The sequence below is a fragment of the Chelmon rostratus genome, chromosome 8 (assembly GCF_017976325.1).
Source record: "Chelmon rostratus isolate fCheRos1 chromosome 8, fCheRos1.pri, whole genome shotgun sequence".
NCBI lineage: Eukaryota > Metazoa > Chordata > Actinopteri > Chaetodontiformes > Chaetodontidae > Chelmon > Chelmon rostratus.
Genome location: NC_055665.1, coordinates 4,372,764 through 4,390,976, shown reverse-complemented (window position 1 = coordinate 4,390,976; position 18,213 = coordinate 4,372,764). Strand labels below are relative to the sequence as shown.

Sequence of the window (18,213 nt, the reverse complement as noted above, 5' to 3'; positions counted from 1 at the left end):
TTCTATTTTCTAACATCATGCGTTGTATTTCAAAGAGACATCAAACACTAGAATAATGTGACTCTGAAAAAACACCAGCATGAAAGTAAAAACTCTACAGGACATCTTTTGAGTCCTGTTTTACAAAATATTGTGACAGAAAATCTAACATCAAGTCTATTTTTCTCAAATCAATATCACCTCTCTAGAGTGTCTGGTGTTTTCATCTTCTGTAATCAACTCATGACACTTCAGCACCTGCTGGTGCAAGACGACTTTGTTTCATGTTAATCTGATGCTACTGGAGAATGGCTAACAGCTAAAGTGGTAGCATCTGTTGTGGTATCTGTTTAGGAGATTAGGAGATTCTTCCCCACAAAAATGAAATCCACCTTTAGTGAAAAGTGACGCTCAGTTTTCAGACATCAGTGGCGGCATTAAGGTTTAAAAAACATATAAGACGTCTCCGTACAAAGTATAAGGATGGCTTGATCTCAACTTTTCAAGTGCTGAGTGATAAATTTCAAATACGTCGGATATTTAGTGAGTCACAAAAACAATCTCTTCACATGCTCAACCTGAGGCACTTTATTTCCAGTATTGCAACTGTTCCTACAAGACATCTAAGAGCTTAAAGTCTCACATAGTCAGGAGAGCTGAATCATAATTCCCTTAGTACTGTACAGGGGAAGGCAAGTTGGGCTTTTGAAATGCAAAATGGTTAATTCCTCTTACAAATACACTGAAAGTCAAATACTGAGTTTGCTGAGCCACTGTTAATCCACGTCTTATTGGGGATCTACACTGACTTCAATCTTTTAATATCAATCCACTTGGGAATACAAAATTGAGGACCAACACAGTGTTAGGTCTCTGTGTGATGAAGAGAAAAAAATCTATCTCGATATCCCGCTTCTCTATTAGTCTGTTTCATAGTGCGCTCTCCAGTGAGTTCATTTTTCTATTGTGCTGAGCTGACAACGGAGGAAAAAATCCCTCATACGAGTGTGGCTTAGTGTCTGCAGTGGTGGAAGATGTCTCACATCTCACTATCCCTATTCTGTTTGTGGGGGAACAAAGTTTTTCATACAGTCCTTTCAAAGCTTCAACTCCTCTGCCCGTTTTTTAGTGGGAAAATACAGAAGTTTGTTGTAACACCACTTGCCTCTTTGTTGGATTTGGCAACGGTACTGAACCCTCTGCATAAAGAGCAGCGGGGCTTGTAACTTTGTTGAAGTGTGTATGTCGTCTACATTTAACTTCATCATAAATCTAAAGCATTGCAGTAATGGGGGAACATCCAAGTGTTGTTAAAATCAATATCTGAAATACTGTCATTATTATACAGTATGTTTTAAAAGGAGAAGAGAGGAGAAGAGGACTGAGGTGAGGTGAGGAGAGGAGAGGAGAGGAGAGGAGAGGAGAGGAGAGGAGAGGAGAGGAGAGGAGAGGAGAGGAGAGGAGGAAAAGAGTACAGAAGGGTAGAGGAAAGGAAATGGGAGGGCAGAAAATGAGAGGAAAAAATAAGAGTGGAGACAAGGACAGAGGGAGGAGAGGAAAAGACAAGAAACAAAGAGAGAAGAGAAGAGAAGAGAAGAGAAGAGAGGAAAAATGAGGAGAAGAGAGGAGAACACAGTACAGAAGATGAGACAAGAGAAGAGAACAGCAAAGGAGAGGAAACAACAGCAAGGGAAGAAGTTAGGAGAGGAGATCAGAAGAAACAAGGGGGAGGAGAGGGAACAAGGATGGAGGAGGTGAAAGGAAAAGAAACAAGAATAGAGGAGAGGAGAGGAGACAAGAGGAGAGAAAAAAGGACACAGGAGAAAAAAGGAAACGAGGATAGAGGAAAGGGGAAGACATGAGAAGAACCAATGAGAAAACAGAGAAAGGAGACAGGGGCAAGGATAGAATAAAGGAAACCAGGATAGAGGAGAGGAAATAAGGACAGGGAGAGGAAACAATGTTAGAGGAGAGGACACAAAGAGAAACTTGAAGAGGAGATCAGAAGAAAAAAGGGGGAAGGAGAGGGAACAAGGATGGAGAACGGGAAAGGAAAAGAAACAAGGACAGAGGAGAGGAGATGAGAGAAAAAAAGGATAGAGAAGAGTAGAGGTAACAAGTAGAAGAATAATTGAGAAAAAAAGAGAAAGACAGTCAGACAAGAGCAAAAGATAGAGGAAAGGAAACCAGAATAGAGGAAAGGGAACAAGGATAGGGGAGGAGAAACAATGATAGAGAAGAGGAGAGGAAAGATGATAGCAGAGAGGGGAAGAGGGGAGAAGAAGCAGTGAGAAAAAGAGAAAGGAGACAAGAGCGACTGACAGAGTGAAAGAAACAGGGATAGAGGAAAGGAAAAAAGGATAGAGGAGAGGAGACTGACGATGAGAACATGGAGTGAGGAGAAAGGGGAAAAGGAAAAAGAGACCTGGGGAGAAGCTGGGGCTTTGTTATCAGCGTGACTAAAAACACCTACCTGTAATCTGGAAGGTGATGGAGAGGAGAGGGGGGACACTAGGCTTCTGCTGTCTTTGGGTCTGACCCGCTGCAATTACAGGGGAGATAGCGCTATTAGCTACGCACACACCGGGGAGACGGAGGCTCTATCAAACAAACACAGAGTGTAACGGGAAGCAGCACACAGGAGACGGGCAGAGACTAAAGCAGCAGGAGAGGTCCTCGCATCCCGGGCTGGTTTACAACTAAATGCTTTAAGAACGTGATTAAATCTGCCTTTTATTATCTCAGCTCGGAGCAGTGGTGAAAATAACTTCTCTTTGTGGTCCATCAAAAGCCACATGGACTTTTGGTGACCGTGTCATGATTGGAGATTTCTGAGTTTGTGCATCTAAAGAAAACTGATTACAGTCTTTTTAACTTCAGAGTAACAGACTTATCTGCCATAATTGAACTTGTTGCCGTTCATAGCAGCCAATTAACTCAGCTGAATACAAGTGTCAGTCCAGACTGTACTTCGCCTTTCTAGGCTTTCCAGCAATAGTTCAACATTTTCTGCTCATTTGCTGTCTTTCCAAGATTGAGATGAAAAGATCAGAACATCACCCGCATGTTAGGCATAGCTTCGCATATAATTAGAAGCAGGGGAAACAGCTAGTCTTTTTCTGTGCAAAACATACCTACCAACAGCTTTAATGCTGATTAATTAAAATGTTTGCTTAACCTGTACAAAAAATGTTAAAAAATCAATTTGTGGTTTTAGGAGGATTTGTGCAAAAACAAACAAACAAGTGTAATGACTGTTAAGACTGTCAAACTGTGTTCTTGTGCCTGTGCAAATACCAAAACCTGTCTGGCAACACATGTCTTATCTGCAGACTCTGCACAGAAGCGCAGCATGGACATTTAACCTTTTTTGGTCAGGAAATAGCTCTACCAGGAACCAACACATGTTTTTAGACATATTTTTGACCTTCAGACAGAGCCAGACTAGAGGTCTGCCCTTGCTTCCAATCTTTATGCTAAGCTAGGCTAACCATGTCCCCACCAGAGCTCTTTATTGAACACACAGACGTGAGATTGACATCTTCTCGTCTACCTCTTCGGAAAGAAAGCAAGTAAGTGCAATTTGAAATAACCTGAACTATTTCTTTAGTATCTTCTCTCACTTCAGTGTTCCACATTTACAGGTGACGGATTTTGGAGCCACCTGAGTTCAAAAGTTCCAACCTGCAAGGACAGTTTGAACTTGAGAATTCGTATAAAGCGCCTGATACACTGAGTGTCAGAGCACCTTCAAAGGACTTTTAAGTCAATCTTTTTGTCAAACACTTGGAAAGGTGAGCAAAATGTCAGCTCCCACGAGGTTGGAAGAAGTGCTCCAGGCATCCAGCAGACCCACACCCAGCATTACGCAGCCTTGGTTGAGGAAGTGTCGTTATTTAGGCTGCGATACTGATCTGGGGTCAGATCAGAGCTACTCCCCCATAAAGATTAAGGTTAAGATTTAGGAGGTTGTAAGCTTATTCCAGATCTGGGCCTGAGGACATCTTCCGCCCTTTTGCATGGTGATATTTATGCATGAGAGAGAGGAGAAAGAGCGCACTGGTTGCAGGAAACTTCACTGAACCACTGTCTGCCTCTCTGTCTCAGTGGTATGCCTGGAGATTACCCCCCAATGGAGGGGAAAGAAATCCTGCGCCAACAAGATAAGAACTTTGTGCATGTGTGTGTGTGTGTGTGTATGTCTTCGTGCAAATGCTCTCACACACACAAGTCACGCACATTTCTGCACAGCCAGCCCTGGCAAGACCACTCTCAACATGCTTGTATATATGAATCTTTAACTGTATCTTAACTGAGGTTATAGGGGTCTCAGTGTGTATGATAGCCCAGTTTCATTGCAGGCACATGTACTATATGCTCTCACTTGCCCTATAGTCCCTATATAACTTTAGCTGGAGGGAGGAAAGGAGAAGGCAGAGGAAGGACATACAATCTCATAAGGTATACATTAAACATGATTTCGTATATTATACAATAGGCTTTGTCTGAACGGTGTCTGTCGATGTTTAATCTCGGCCACCAGACTCATTATTCTTTAATTAGTGCTGATACACAGGGAACCAAAGGACCGCCGATCAATTCGGGTGCTGAGAAACAATGCTTTAGCTCAGCAAATGCACTGCCAGCTCTTCCTTCACAAGGCATTTATCATGAATGATGTTTTAGATAAATATTAGAACCCTTCAAGAAATATCAAACAGCGTAAAATGTAATCATTTGCAACATGGTCATGTGAATAAATGTCCACTTTGGTGCCGTCCATCACTGACTGCTGTGCATGAACACCACATTTAGCTCAGAGGCAGTTCATTAAAGCTAAACACCTGGATTGGGTTGCATCAGCTATTAAATAAATCCATTCTTAAGTTATTAGTAACAACTACCTCGCTTCAAACTCATCATTTACTGAATCAGGTTGCACTAAAATCTAATTTATGGCCTAGCTAATAATAAGCTAATAAATTAGCTAATACATGTGTAAATCAGCAGCTACTAAGCATGTGTAGCGCTGTCTAGTGAGATGGTGTTAAGGGGCGACATATTGCTATGGATAAATATGTTGTTCAGAGTGTTTAGGATTCATTCTGTTTCTAATGAGAGGGGATTGATCATGCTAACCAAACTGACATTATTTGATCATTCAGTTTAATGTCATTATCACAAAGTTTTGTGATTGGAGGCATAAATTGTGTTACTTTCAGAAATGTCATTTCAAGTATACATCATTATTAAACAGTATTTTATCATGTATAAGGTCAGATATGTTGCCAGTATTCCCAATGACCTTAGGTATTCTTCAGTTTAAATATTAGCAAGCTAACATTAGCCTTACCAGGTACACCAGGCGTTACTGGGTGTGAATAGTTAAAAAGTAATCTCTATATAAGAACTAGTGTTGAACTTGTGTGTTGTCACTCTGAGTAAACACTTATTTTAACTAAGCTAAGTTTGATGTTACAAAGCCTTTTTCAGGAAAACATTTCTAGACAGAATCCCAGAATATGTGATGTGTTTTAATAGTTTTTAAGTCAGACATGCTGTTATGTGTTTCATCAAATAATACTAACCAGCGTGCTCCACTGGATCAGCTATATGGCCTGTTACCAGACAGCTGAATTTACATCTGAGATTTAACAGCAGTCTAATTCAGCTCTGTGCTGAATCCTGTGATGGCTGTTTGTCTGGTTGGAAGAACAACTGTGAGCCAATCACAGCTTTGTAAGTAGGATTAAGAGCTGTCATGTGACCTTCCTGTGCTACAGCCAGTAGAACAGAAAAAATGCAAAAGAAATGCAAAAAAGTGTATTAGACTCGTAAATGTACCCATTTCTGACAACAGGATAAATACTCCAGTCATCTACAAACAAAGTCAGTATTCTTTTTTAAATTCCTTCTTAAAACTCATTTTTGACTTCTGCCCTTCTTGTAATTGTTGGTAAATTGTTGTTATTGTTTTAATTATCATTTTATGCCATTCTATTATTTTACATCTTGGATTTTATTAACTTTTTTACTACTTTGTTTAACTGTAAAGCACATCGTAACCTTGCTTTGGAAAAGTTATATATAAATAAAGTTGTTATTATGATTAAAAGTGATAGTTACACTAAAACACCCTCTACCCCCTCACAGAAAAAGGCGAACATGAACACAATGACGATGCAGTTTGATAATCAGGCTAATCAGGCTACCACCAGGATAAAGTGCACTCCGAGCACTCCATGTGCGTGAGCGGAGCTTCTCTCCACGTTTGGCAAAAGTGGCGACTGGGCGTCTCACCTCCTCTCAGACTTTGCCACTCTCTCTCACGCGATCAGCACGGTTGGTCTCCATAAGCTTAGCCTCAACTAATGTCTTTAACACCCTCTTTAAGAGGGCAGCTTTGACTCTAAGCTGGCTTGACAAGTGTCAGAAATGGAGGCCTTTGCACTTGTGACCACTGACAAGTCACAGCAGGACACACGAGCAGACAAATCCCTGTTCTAAATGACTCCTGATTTGGTTTAAAGGGAGAAAATAGCAGAGGGTAAAAGTCTGAAAAGTCTGTTTAAATGTTCAAACAGAAAGATTGTAGCCGGCAATGTAAACACAGAGGAATATTTGAAGACAGAAGACAAAAAAAAACATACTGCATTGACTGTAAATGCAAATGCAACACTGTACTGCATTTATACATGAATTGAGTCAACATGTAGGCTCATATCTGTTACAAGCATTTGATATGTAATTATCTGCTGCACATCCACCAAGGGACTGCAGTTCTTATACACTGTGTGGGGGGCTGGAGGATGGAGGCTGTCATGTAACAGAGCTTGATCAAATTTATTTGAGTTACACTAGAGAGCTCATCTGATTTGTCTCAGGCTGTGTGGCGCTGTTAGACGTGATGTGTGCAACTGTGGTGCTGACTTTGGTTGCAGTATGGAAGGAAGATAGCTGACAGCCTCCTGCGAACGAAAATGTGAAACTGATTAAACGGGATTTCCTTAACAAACCGATAAAATAAAAGCTACAGAGGACAGTGGAGCAGACAGGAGGAAACACCAGGAAAAAGTGGCAGACAGAGGAAGTGGATTAAGACATTTTCACTGGTTTCATCATTGAGAAGAGCAGTGTTCTGAAGCGAGGAAGAGACAAGTTTTTATGAGTTCTCTGCCCAGAATTTTCTAACTGGTTTAAAAATCTGAACCTGTGACTTCCATACATATGTTTTTATTAAGATTGGCTGAAGCATGACTGTCCTCCAGATCCATTCCAAACCTTGTGGAAAATCTTGATTATGAACCCCGTAGCATCAAGTAGCTTCTGCATGATAATGCCCCGCTAAATATGAATAATACATATATGTTAAAATATATTCAGTGTGGTCCTGAAAACCTGCTTCTTATCGTGAGCGATATGGAGAAATACTATCTGAGCCAAGCTTCCAGGGGCTTTACAGGAGCCACATATGAGAATTTCAGTTTAAAACTTAAAAAAATTAACTATTATTGTCAACAGAATATGAAGAGCACTGTGCTGCACAGATATCTACTCAAGTTACCACGCTAACCAGCTAGTCCCAGATGGTCCTGTCTTGTAATACTACTTTGCACCCCCATAGGCGATACAGTGCATCACTGTAGTGTCCAGCCTGCCTGGCCTCAGTCCAACATGAGAGGAGGAAGAAGTAGAGCTGCCCTGAGTGCGAACCCTCACCGCTTGTTAATCACGCTGAAGGTACAGCGCCCAGTTAGACCATTTAAGGACAGGCAGTCAGTCAGTGGAGCAGTAAACACAATGATGGCTCAAGCTCTTGAAACCATGTTTGGCTACAACATAGGTACTATGTTTCTGTACAAGGTTTCTGCACAATGTTAGTGACAGCAGTCGTGTTTCCATCAACGTAATTTATGTGAATTTTGAAGTATCACATTAGAAACCTTAAGGTGTTCTTTGTGTTGTTGGTTTAAATTTAATGCGTTAAATGGGAGATTTCCATGTATTACATGAAACAAACAGAAATGTCATATTTCCGAGGTGTTTTCTCCATTGTTTCCCACCGTTCGAGGTTTGACTGCTGCTCTTTTACTTATCTCATCTTGTTGCCCTTCTTCTTCTGCAGTGCTATAATGTTTCCTGACTGGAGGATTGGGACCACATGCTGCTTATATCAATGAACCGACTCCTAATAATCTCATTTCTCATCTCTCCTTTTCTCAAAAATGTGCGATACATTTGGATGAAAACCCAACTAGTGTTAATATGTTTGCTAAGACCAATGGGGGGGACTGTGCATTTCCTAGTTTGGTACAATAGGTGTGGTGCTGCCCCCAGTTTGTTTGGAGTGTGGGGTATGAATTTGACGGGTGGCCTATTCTTACATATAGCATATTTAACACTCCATATGGTGCAGATTAACTAAGTGTGTGCTCAGACTGAACACAAGACATTTTATTGGCGGTGTGACGGCGTATAAAGTTAATGCAAAGAAATGAGTGGGTACGAACAGATGCGAATTTGCTCTGGAGGGCGTGAATTGAGGTGAAGATGCGTCCTCACAAGTTGGGCATGTTTCACCTTGAGGAAAAACCAGAGTTTCTCACATTAATTAACGCACAGAGATACTGTAAGAAGCAAAGGAGAGGTGTCTGGAGAAAAATAACAAAGAACTGGAGGACCTGGTTGTTGAGATCAGTCAGAGGTTGAGTCATAACAAAGGCTCACTCTGTGCATACATATGTTGCTAGATAACTGCAGCTAATGTCTGTACAGCTGCGACACTGGCTGTTTGACTCAAATAAACACAGACTGCAAAAACACTCCAGATGTCAATTTTGTGCAAATAATGCAAGGCGAAAATTCCCTCTGAATTAAGATGAGCATGGAGAAGACGATTAGCCTCCGAGAAAAAACTTTACATCCCAGGGCTAAAGGTGGACGTCTATGAGGAGATGTTGAAGGAGATGTTCAATTTAGGGTTGCATCATTGATTGGTCACATCATGCCAGGTGATCTGCATAATATAAGTTAAATACTGGTGCTCACACCAATAAGACATATAAGACTGGGGCATCATTAGTGTTTGAGGGTCTACTCTTATCATCTATGATTGGGTTTAAACTCAAGGAGACAGCACTCACATCAGAGCCCATTTTTGACCTCCCAAACTATAAAGAACATGGGGAGTGAGCTAACAACAACATCTCGAGGACATTACAGAACAGATCGATGCAATTTTTACTTTATTTCTTCTTACCTTTGTCTTTTTCTCTGAGGTCGTTGAGGTATTTTAGGAGCTCAGCATTGGCCTGGACGCAATAAACCTCCCTGGTCTGCAGGCCTCCCCCACAAAGCCCTGTCAGGTTGCTACGTCGACGGTCCTGTTGGCTCAGCAACGAGTCGACCCGGCAGTCGCTCCACTCTGTGGTTCTCCAGGTGTAACTACAGAGAAGGAGAACATGGAAGAGCAGGGAGGGATGGACAAGAGACACAGAGGTGTGTGTGTGGGTGTAGCAGGGAGTCACAGTCCAGCACATTTACACCCTGCAGAACTAACTTTAGCATGTAAAGATGTGTCGCATTATTACAACCAATTTAGTCTCCCTGTTTTTATAAAACATGATAAACTACACCTCTCAGTTTACTGAAGAACAGTACGTACAGTATACAAGTACTTTTAGGCATTGGGGAGTCAGTAGACTGTTAAAACCACCTAATTCAGTTTCTTCACCACCACTTCAGTTTAATCATTTATTTACCCAACGGAGGAACACGTGTCTGGATTTTCATAGACACTAGGGAATTTTTTTTGGGTAATTTTCAATATAATGATGAATATTTGTTTAACAATTATAATCCAGAGAGCTGTTGCCACAGCTGGCAGTGAGGCTGTAATATGGTGGGACAGCAATAAGTGTCAACAAGAACAAAAAGGAACTTAAAATCAAACGTTTTGGTCTGACAAGTTTATTTCTAAAAACAAAAAAAAATAAGTATCGTGGGCCAGTCTGGCAGAATATCACACACTCTCCAGGATGGCAGTATGAACAAGTATTTTGGCAATAGCTGTGTAAAGATGATATAGGATGAAACTGAGGGAATAAAGGCCATCTGTGAGCCTATGCTTTGAATCTTTGCAAGTGTGTGTGTGAGATTGTGGGACTCAAATATCCTTGCAGTCTCCCTCCATTTGTCTCTACTTTGTGTTTGGCACCAGCCCAAACACTTATGGATCTGTCTCCATATGCTGTCTCCTTCACACACACACACACACACACACACACACACACACACACACACACACACACACACACACACACACACACACACACACACACACACAGAGGCCACCCAGGAGAGCAAATTAGCTTGGTGATATGAGTAAAGGGAAGCTAACAGGAAGTGTGTGCTGCCTCAGCCAGGTTGAATACCAAACCCTTTAGATTTACTGTAGTTTTTCCTGAACTTAACTGGAATACAGAATGAATCCCTGCTGTGTGATTCATACTGTTGCAGTCTTACCAATGCCGTAACCAAGGAAGAGGGTATTATCACAACCTAACATGCAATTGTAATCCTGTGAAACATGAGCACCTGTCGAGTGCTATTCTATGAAAAACACATCTACACTTTCACCCAGATTTCTCCCTGCTGTGCTCCCCGCCTCCCTTCCTCTTCATCTGGAGGAACTCACGTGGCGCAGGGCGGCACGCCTTCACCCGGAGGTTCACACGACTCCGACTCCTCCAGCGGTGGGCACTCCGCCCCCTCGCCCACAGGAAACTGGAGCACCTGTCTGCTCCGAGTGCGATTGCCTCTGGGAGACTCGGGGTTCACGCAGGTTTTGGAGCAGGGGCCCCACTCGGCCCAGTCGGTTACCTGGCAGTCCTTAGGGAGGACGCAGGACTGGACGGTCAGTGGCATGTCCCGTGGTGTGCACAGGCTGGGAAGGGATAAAGAGGAGGGGTGCAGGAATGAGTGGCATGGTAAGGATCTGTGTAAGATCGGACACATTATTATGTCAAAAAACACCAGTGTTCTCTGCTTGGAACACCAATATGTTGTTGGACTACAAGAGGACAATGTTCAATACTTGTAATAGATTTATTCAGCCCAAGAAGAAGTCTCTGATGCTGGCCAAGAAACAGTCTGACACATAACCATCCATAAAAGCACAACTTGTCATTTTTACACTGCCATTTCTGTGCGGATTAAACAAGCAGTATATAACGTGTTAATTGGTGAGCTTTGGAGGTGCTGGTAGGCAAATGATTTTGTCTTTGGACAGAGCAACGGCCAGCAAAGCAAGCAAAATACAGATGGAACCAGCAAATGTTTGGCATTTTCTCTTAACAAGTGACAACTTGACAAGTTTCTGCAGACTGACCAGCATTAAGGGACAAATCTAAGCTTGAGAATCGAATATAAACAGTAGCCAAATAAGGCTGACAGCGATCCAAAGGCAGATCCTCCAGTGTTTTTGTTTTCCTCTGGCATCAGCTGTTCAGAGAGCACATTCATGGTAAACAGAGTCGCGCAGCTTACTGACACCTCATTACAGTGACGTTAAATCTTTAAGTTACCTCTTGCTGCCATTTTAATACCAATGTGCCAAGATGCCTTAAAGCCACGGTTTATGGTCTTTGAGCACGTCAGAGCAACAGATATGTGACACTACAAGTGCTGCGCTAAGCTTCACTTTAAACTCTCTGCCCTTGACTGCTGCCACATTTTGACACTAGCTGCTCTCATTAGCATACACGCTGCATAATCAGTTTCACATTAGGAGTAAGACAGGAGTGGTGTGGCATGGTGTGTGTATCCTGGAGTCTTAAGACAACCAAAACAACCTCTGATCAATCACTCACACGCATCTTTTGATCATCTAAATAGCATTTAGATGTAATGAATAACCCGTCCTCTTTGGGCCCCTAACGAATCATTAGAAATTTGTTCTAACTAAAGCCGACTGCTTTCTGCTGCTCAGTCTGGATGTCTTTCCCCTTGAGGCGTTGCAGCTGACGAGCTATTAGTGCTAATTACAGCTCTGCTTCATTTAGAAACCTCTCATTTAGACGTTGCCACCACACTTCACCTCCAGCAACTCAAATTTTTGGTATAAATGAGGAAATGTATGAGCCGAGTATGTGCTGGTGTGCTTTTTTTTTTTCTCTTCCTTTTTTTAACTACTGTGTCTCCTGCAGTCTTTGAAGTGGTACTGAAGTGACACTGTGAAAAATCTTAGTTTTGTTTTTCTGCCAAACACGCTTGGTGTGCCGGCTCTTTCTGCATCGGAGGAAAACAATGTGGAATTTAAACAGTGAATGTGACGTGCTCAGGGTGATGGCTCGATTTCCTGTCTCAGATGGAACTTCTTGTGTTTTAAAAAGCCCCTAATGCAGCCAATGACCCATTTTCGCTGCGACTGGATCCTTTGAGCCTTTGCCGTTTGTTGTGTGCATGCCCGAGCATTTTCGTGGAGATTTCAAAGTTGCAAAAAGAAGTCATTATTTCTTCATCTCAGTCATTCAGACAGAATGAGGACACAATCATTCGCTATTTAAATAAGTAAGATGATGTCTGAAAAATGTTCATTTTTAAGCCCGTAGCTTTTATACAGCAACTTGCAACAATGGACTCCAAGGGCGCTCAGACAAAATAAAAGCAGTCAGAAAGTCTCGACATTTCAACACTTATAGGCTCATTACTTGAGCTGCGTGCATCAAAACAGCAGGCTGCTGAAATGGTCTAAAAACATAATTCTATGTGGGTCAAGTGATTAAAGAAGCCTTTTTACAAGTTTGGAGCCTTTGAGGAAAAAAAATGTCTGAGAGGACAAGTTATGCCAAAAATGATGTGAAACAAAATCACGGCACCACGTGCGACCCTCAGCATTGAGTGCCGCGATGTAGCGTGATAAACCCGTTCAGCGGCTCAGCAGCAGCCAAATTTCAAAAGGTCATGATGCAAGTTTGATTAATAGGACACGAGCAGACGATTGAGTTATAAGGAAGTGGCCTGTTTGGGACGAGTCGAGGACTATGGAGATAGTAAAGGCCCAATGACAGATGTTCATCAAAGGAAATTGGAAATGAAGGGAGCAAGATGTTCGGAGAGCGTCTGGCTAGGATGCGGTTGGGTTAATGCTTCACTGGGAAGTTTGTTCCACTTTCCCGAAAGTGGCAAAAACAACTATGAATATTTCAGAACAAGAAATAAACAAGTCAGGGATTAATATTTATGCTCCTAAGGGCATGTGAGTTGTTTTCACGGTTCCTTTGAAATATTTGATCCCAGTCACTGCAGAGAGCTCGGCGCCAACAAAGCATTAATGAATAGATTTAGTACATAATTGATCAAATCTTGGAGTACAGCGGCATGCGACAGATAATGCGATACGAATGGAGGCTTGCTCCACTGACATTGTCACTGATCGTTTCCTGGAGATGACAGACCTTGTGAACACACCAAATCCAAGTTTCTGGGGACCAGCGATGACATTTTAAGTTACCGTCAGTCCAGGAACAGCAAAAAGATGATGGATTAACAGAAAGGGCTCTTTTAGAAGAATCAGAGGGTTATTATGAGTAACATTAATAAGTGTTGTGACAAGAACCAGAAATCACTGATTACCACATTTTTCTTGTATTTTTTGAATATAGTCATCATCAGCCTCAACATACCAACTGTCTGTAAGCTTCTTGTCAACACTGACTGACTTGTTATATTGACGGTAGGTGCACAAACTTTTCCTTTGAGGATAAAGTGCGCCAGAGATTAAATATTCAGCCAATCAGATAGAAGCATGCCAAACAGGAAGTGACAAATGATGAACATCCTATGAATCTGTAAAAGTTTGCATTAAGTAGTATGTCTTAAAATTCCTCCTCAATTGATTTTACTTTTGTAAGATTTTGGAAAAAGACATCACTCTGTGGATGGCCGAAAAAACAAAAAACCCACAAATCTAACAGTCATATTAAACAAAACATCTGGATGTGTCTTTTTCCAGATTTCCTGGAACAGTCCAGAGGGTGGTGGGAAGAACTTATACACTTTTGTAGCTTAGTTGCAGAGATAACAGTTCATCCATAAACCATGCCCCGTACAAATCGCTTCTCTCCCGCCCACACAAAACAGATAAACGCTAAAGCAGCACGTTATGTCTTCTGGCACAACCGTATGCGTTTAAACTGCTGAGGCAGCTTTCTTCCTGTCGCTGTAATCAAAAAGTGGACTAATTTCAGAAGCGTTTTGTGTCACTTCGGCTGCAATTACAACAGGGAGCAGAAAAATAAACTGTTTGTGGCTACGTTCGTGCTTACTGATGTAGTTATACCCACTGTAGGAGGAGAATGATTACAGATGTGTCTTGGAGAGATGGAGCCATGTGAATGTGTCTCAAACCAGTGGCAACGTGGTTTTTAAAACCTTATTTAAAACTCCCTCACCCCAACTAGTCATTTTCTGAGATGGTCAACCTCGACCAACCCCTACTCAAAGTCTAATCCGTGTTTGAAGGGTAGGGTAATATCTCTAATGTTACTTGGCTGCATTCACACTTGGATTTCCTGGGATAACTGTGGAATCCTTCCAAGATATATGAAGTGGTTAAGTGTAAATGGAGTCACTACAATTATGATGAGTGAGAACATCAATTAACCAGTCAGTGAAACTATATTTTGTGTGTCTGACTACTGTGCTGGTTTATGTTTGCATTGCCATCCTATCAGATGTGTTCTCAGCTGCTGGTGGCAGATTCATTTCTTGGGAGTAAATGTTTGATGTTTGCTGATTTTCAGCACAGATGTCTGCAGAGGCATGAGTGGGGACTGAGAGCCATTTGATCCATCTTATTTTCAGTCAGAGAGTGTGACTTTGTAGCTCACAGCAATAAAAATGTCAGGGCCAGAGGTTAGATCCCACTTGGGTTAACCAACACTATAAATGGAAGTACTCATATATAATTACAGCATGTCTGTTGGATAATAATGCCCACTGAAGGGATAATTCACTGATCTATTCAAGTCCTGATTCTTTGATGGATTTCCATTTTGACACTTTTACATGATAATCTTCAAAATTACCGACCTGTTTTATTGCCTGCTTCCTTCAGTCCTTCATGTTTGCTGCTATACTTCACAAAAATGCCAAAAAAAACCCTTTTTTTTTCACTTCTCCCTAGCATTGTCTGGCTTCGCAGATAGTTTTGGTTTTGACAACTTCCATCTCAAAACCATAGCACACTAAACTGATATGGTCTGCATTGCTTGGTATGTGAGAAAATATGAGTTTGTGATTTGGGTGAACTTCAGCATCAAAAGAAGTAACTTTACTCTCAAAATACAGGAAACAAACCTTCCCATCACTATCTACAGAAGACTTACTGCAGCTTTTTGACTTCATGGCTTTGCAAGTGACACATTCTGAGTGACACTTGATTTGTGATTTGTTCATTTATCTTGGAACACATCCATTCAAAACCGGAGGACAAAATCTAGAAAATTGCCTTATTTTGAAAAGTGCCACAAAAGTGGTGGCTAAGATTGATCTCATGTCATAAAATGAGCAGCTTTGCCGCTTCCATCCTCGGAAGCAGACATCAAGTACGCTGTGGTAGTTGTGCCTCATTGCTCTGACAGCACGTTAGTGACAAAGACACAGACGATAAACATCCTCCCCTACGTGTCACCTCCTGACAGGGGGAAGGAAAACTTTCGAGAGAACAAATTCGGCATCATTTTTAGCTGTTAGAAACTCACTGACTTCAGGAGCAGTACACTGAAACGTCAAAGGTACGTGGACACATGAGGAGTAGTTGACTTGCTGACAAAAATAAATAGATGGATAGAAATACCAACAATAAGCGCTTAATAATGCAGAGAAAACATGAAATTATGATGACATATGGATCAGATAAATGTATTTCAGTATCTGTGCTAAAGGCCCATTATGGTAGATAACAAAGTCTTCTTCTAAAATGAGACTGGAGTGTTTATCCCTAAGCTTTAATTCTGACACATCTTTCACCATCGCCTTAGAAAGAAAAATGAAGGATCAATAATAATGCTGAGGGAAAAAAAACATAATCACTTTACTGTCACATTGAAAAGAAAACATTGCCACTCACTTGCGTCCCACCGTGCTCCCGTTCCGGTGTATGCAGGTCACATCCCGAGTCTGGTAGCCCACCTGGATGTCCCAGAATGGACTCTCTTGCCGGTTTAGGCGATTCCTGGTTCGTTTCTTCTGGATAAGCTCCCTGGTCTCTGGATCTTTGACTCCTGCTCTTTCCCTGAGCCCCTGGCCTTTTCCTTTCCTGCGCTTAACTTGGCGTGTTGTCCGAGCCTGTGGGAGGGCGCACGGGTCCCATGGTCCAACCCTGAGACTGTACATGCCCTCTGGACCTGTGCAAGGCCCCGGTTTACAAGACTGGAACTCAGTTAGGTTGGGACAAACTGCGCCTCCAAAAAGCGGAGGAACCAGGACACTGCGGACCCTGTTCCTGAGGCCTGTTCCGCATGTTTTGGAACAGGAAGTCCATGGCGAATACTCGGAAACCACGCAATCCTGGGGGCAAGGGATCAAACATGCCTGCTCCAGGCGAGGCTTGGGCTCAAAGTACTCACAGATGGCATCCTCTGCTGGAGACCCGTCTGACTTGAGTATGCAGCCCACCTCCCGGGTCTGAATGCCCTCTTCGCCTCCACTGCATGTGAATGGCCGAGGGGCCCCAAAGGTCCTTGCTGAAACTGGCACGCACTCATTCCAGGCACCCAGTTTCCAGTCATAAAGGTCCTTGTGCCAGTCACAGACACGGAAACAGTTTCTCTGGTTGGAAGGACGCTGGCCCTGGTCACAGTTGGTGTGAAGCGTCGTCCAGCCGTCCACATGGGCACACCAGACTGCCCGGCTTTGGCTGCCACCTGGGCCACAATCGCTGCCCATGCACCTTCCCCATGGACCTGGGACATAGAGGAACAGGCTCAAATTACAATATGAAACTTATGAAACAACAAGACCTTGAGTTTCAGATGCAACTCCAACAAGGAAAGTCTGGTGGACTGCAAAAAACCTCGAGAGTAAATCACATAAAACAAACCAGAAAAAGCTGAAACATAGAATAGAGGGGTTGGAAAAGTTGAGAGAATGCATCACAGTGTACTGCTTGGTTTTAGATAATTTAAAAATAAGATGAGACATAATTGCACAGGCTGTGAACTGACTGTGTAGAACCAACAAACATCCTGTAGTTACATTACTAACACAATCAATACAGATCAGTGATGCCATTTGAAAACTCTGGTGTGCTTTAAAACAGAAATCCATATTATGCAAGCACCAATTAATCAAACACTTCAAACCCCTTTAATGCTAAAGAAAGACTGAGAGAGTTTACTTAAGCTTGCTGTCAGCCAAGGAAAACCATATATAATGCATCTTCAAGGATGACAGTAAATTCACAGACTCCTCTAATGTGGTGGATTTAGATTGTGTTGAAAAGCCATTGGCAACCCACAGCAGATGGTGTGTGAGTGCAAAAAATATTTCATATTCAATAAAAGTAATCTGTCACCGTGTTTGGCGCTACTCTTGGGTCAGACACAACAACTCTTAGTGCATGATAAAGATTGTCTGAGTGCTACAGGGGCAGCAAGGGATGATTAGGCAAATCAAATACAATGTGTGGAACAATGGAGATTATAGGTGATCAAAAGAAAGTGTCTGAAAACCAATTTACAGAGGCCATGAGTGATCTGTTGTATTTATCAAACTCTATTGAAAACCAGCAGGAGTGTCCAGAAACAAAAATAAAACTTGTCAGTACACAAGTCTCTGGAAAAGCATCCATTTAACCTCTCTTACTAATTGCAGTAGAGATCCAGCAAACAATCCTGGAACAGGACTGGGGTCATATAATCATACATGGTCATAGAGATACATACATTTGTTTTAATTAGAAAACATAGTAGCAATACTGGGCTCATATCGATGCTCTATATTTTTGTAACTGTCAACAAAACCAGTGAAAAGAACAACAATGAATTGATCCTACTTTTTTAGTTAATTTAAACACAAGATACAAAAAGAGGATTCATTCTCAGTGAAGAACCTTGGAGCTCTAATCTGCCTCTATACATGCCAAAGAGCAGTGATTCCTAACACGTCTCTGGGGGTCATCAGGTGGAAACCTCCCTTCAACAGTGTTTCGCCTACTCAGTCCCACTACAC

At 42.0% G+C, this 18,213-nt stretch overlaps 1 protein-coding gene across 1 annotated transcript in view; it reads right to left on the bottom strand.

The window, feature by feature from the left end:
* LOC121610252 (thrombospondin type-1 domain-containing protein 7A) overlaps nt 1-17,909 on the bottom strand; it is an 87,945-nt gene extending 70,036 nt beyond the window's left edge. The window contains exons 1-5 of the mRNA XM_041942270.1: nt 17,848-17,909; nt 16,112-16,966; nt 10,676-10,924; nt 9,239-9,423; nt 2,453-2,521 (exon numbers count right to left, since the gene is read on the bottom strand). Coding sequence (XP_041798204.1) covers nt 2,453-2,521; nt 9,239-9,423; nt 10,676-10,924; nt 16,112-16,966; nt 17,848-17,909 — 1,420 coding nt within the window. The remainder of the gene's footprint in view (nt 1-2,452; nt 2,522-9,238; nt 9,424-10,675; nt 10,925-16,111; nt 16,967-17,847) is intronic.
* Nucleotides 17,910-18,213: the final 304 nt, after the last annotated feature.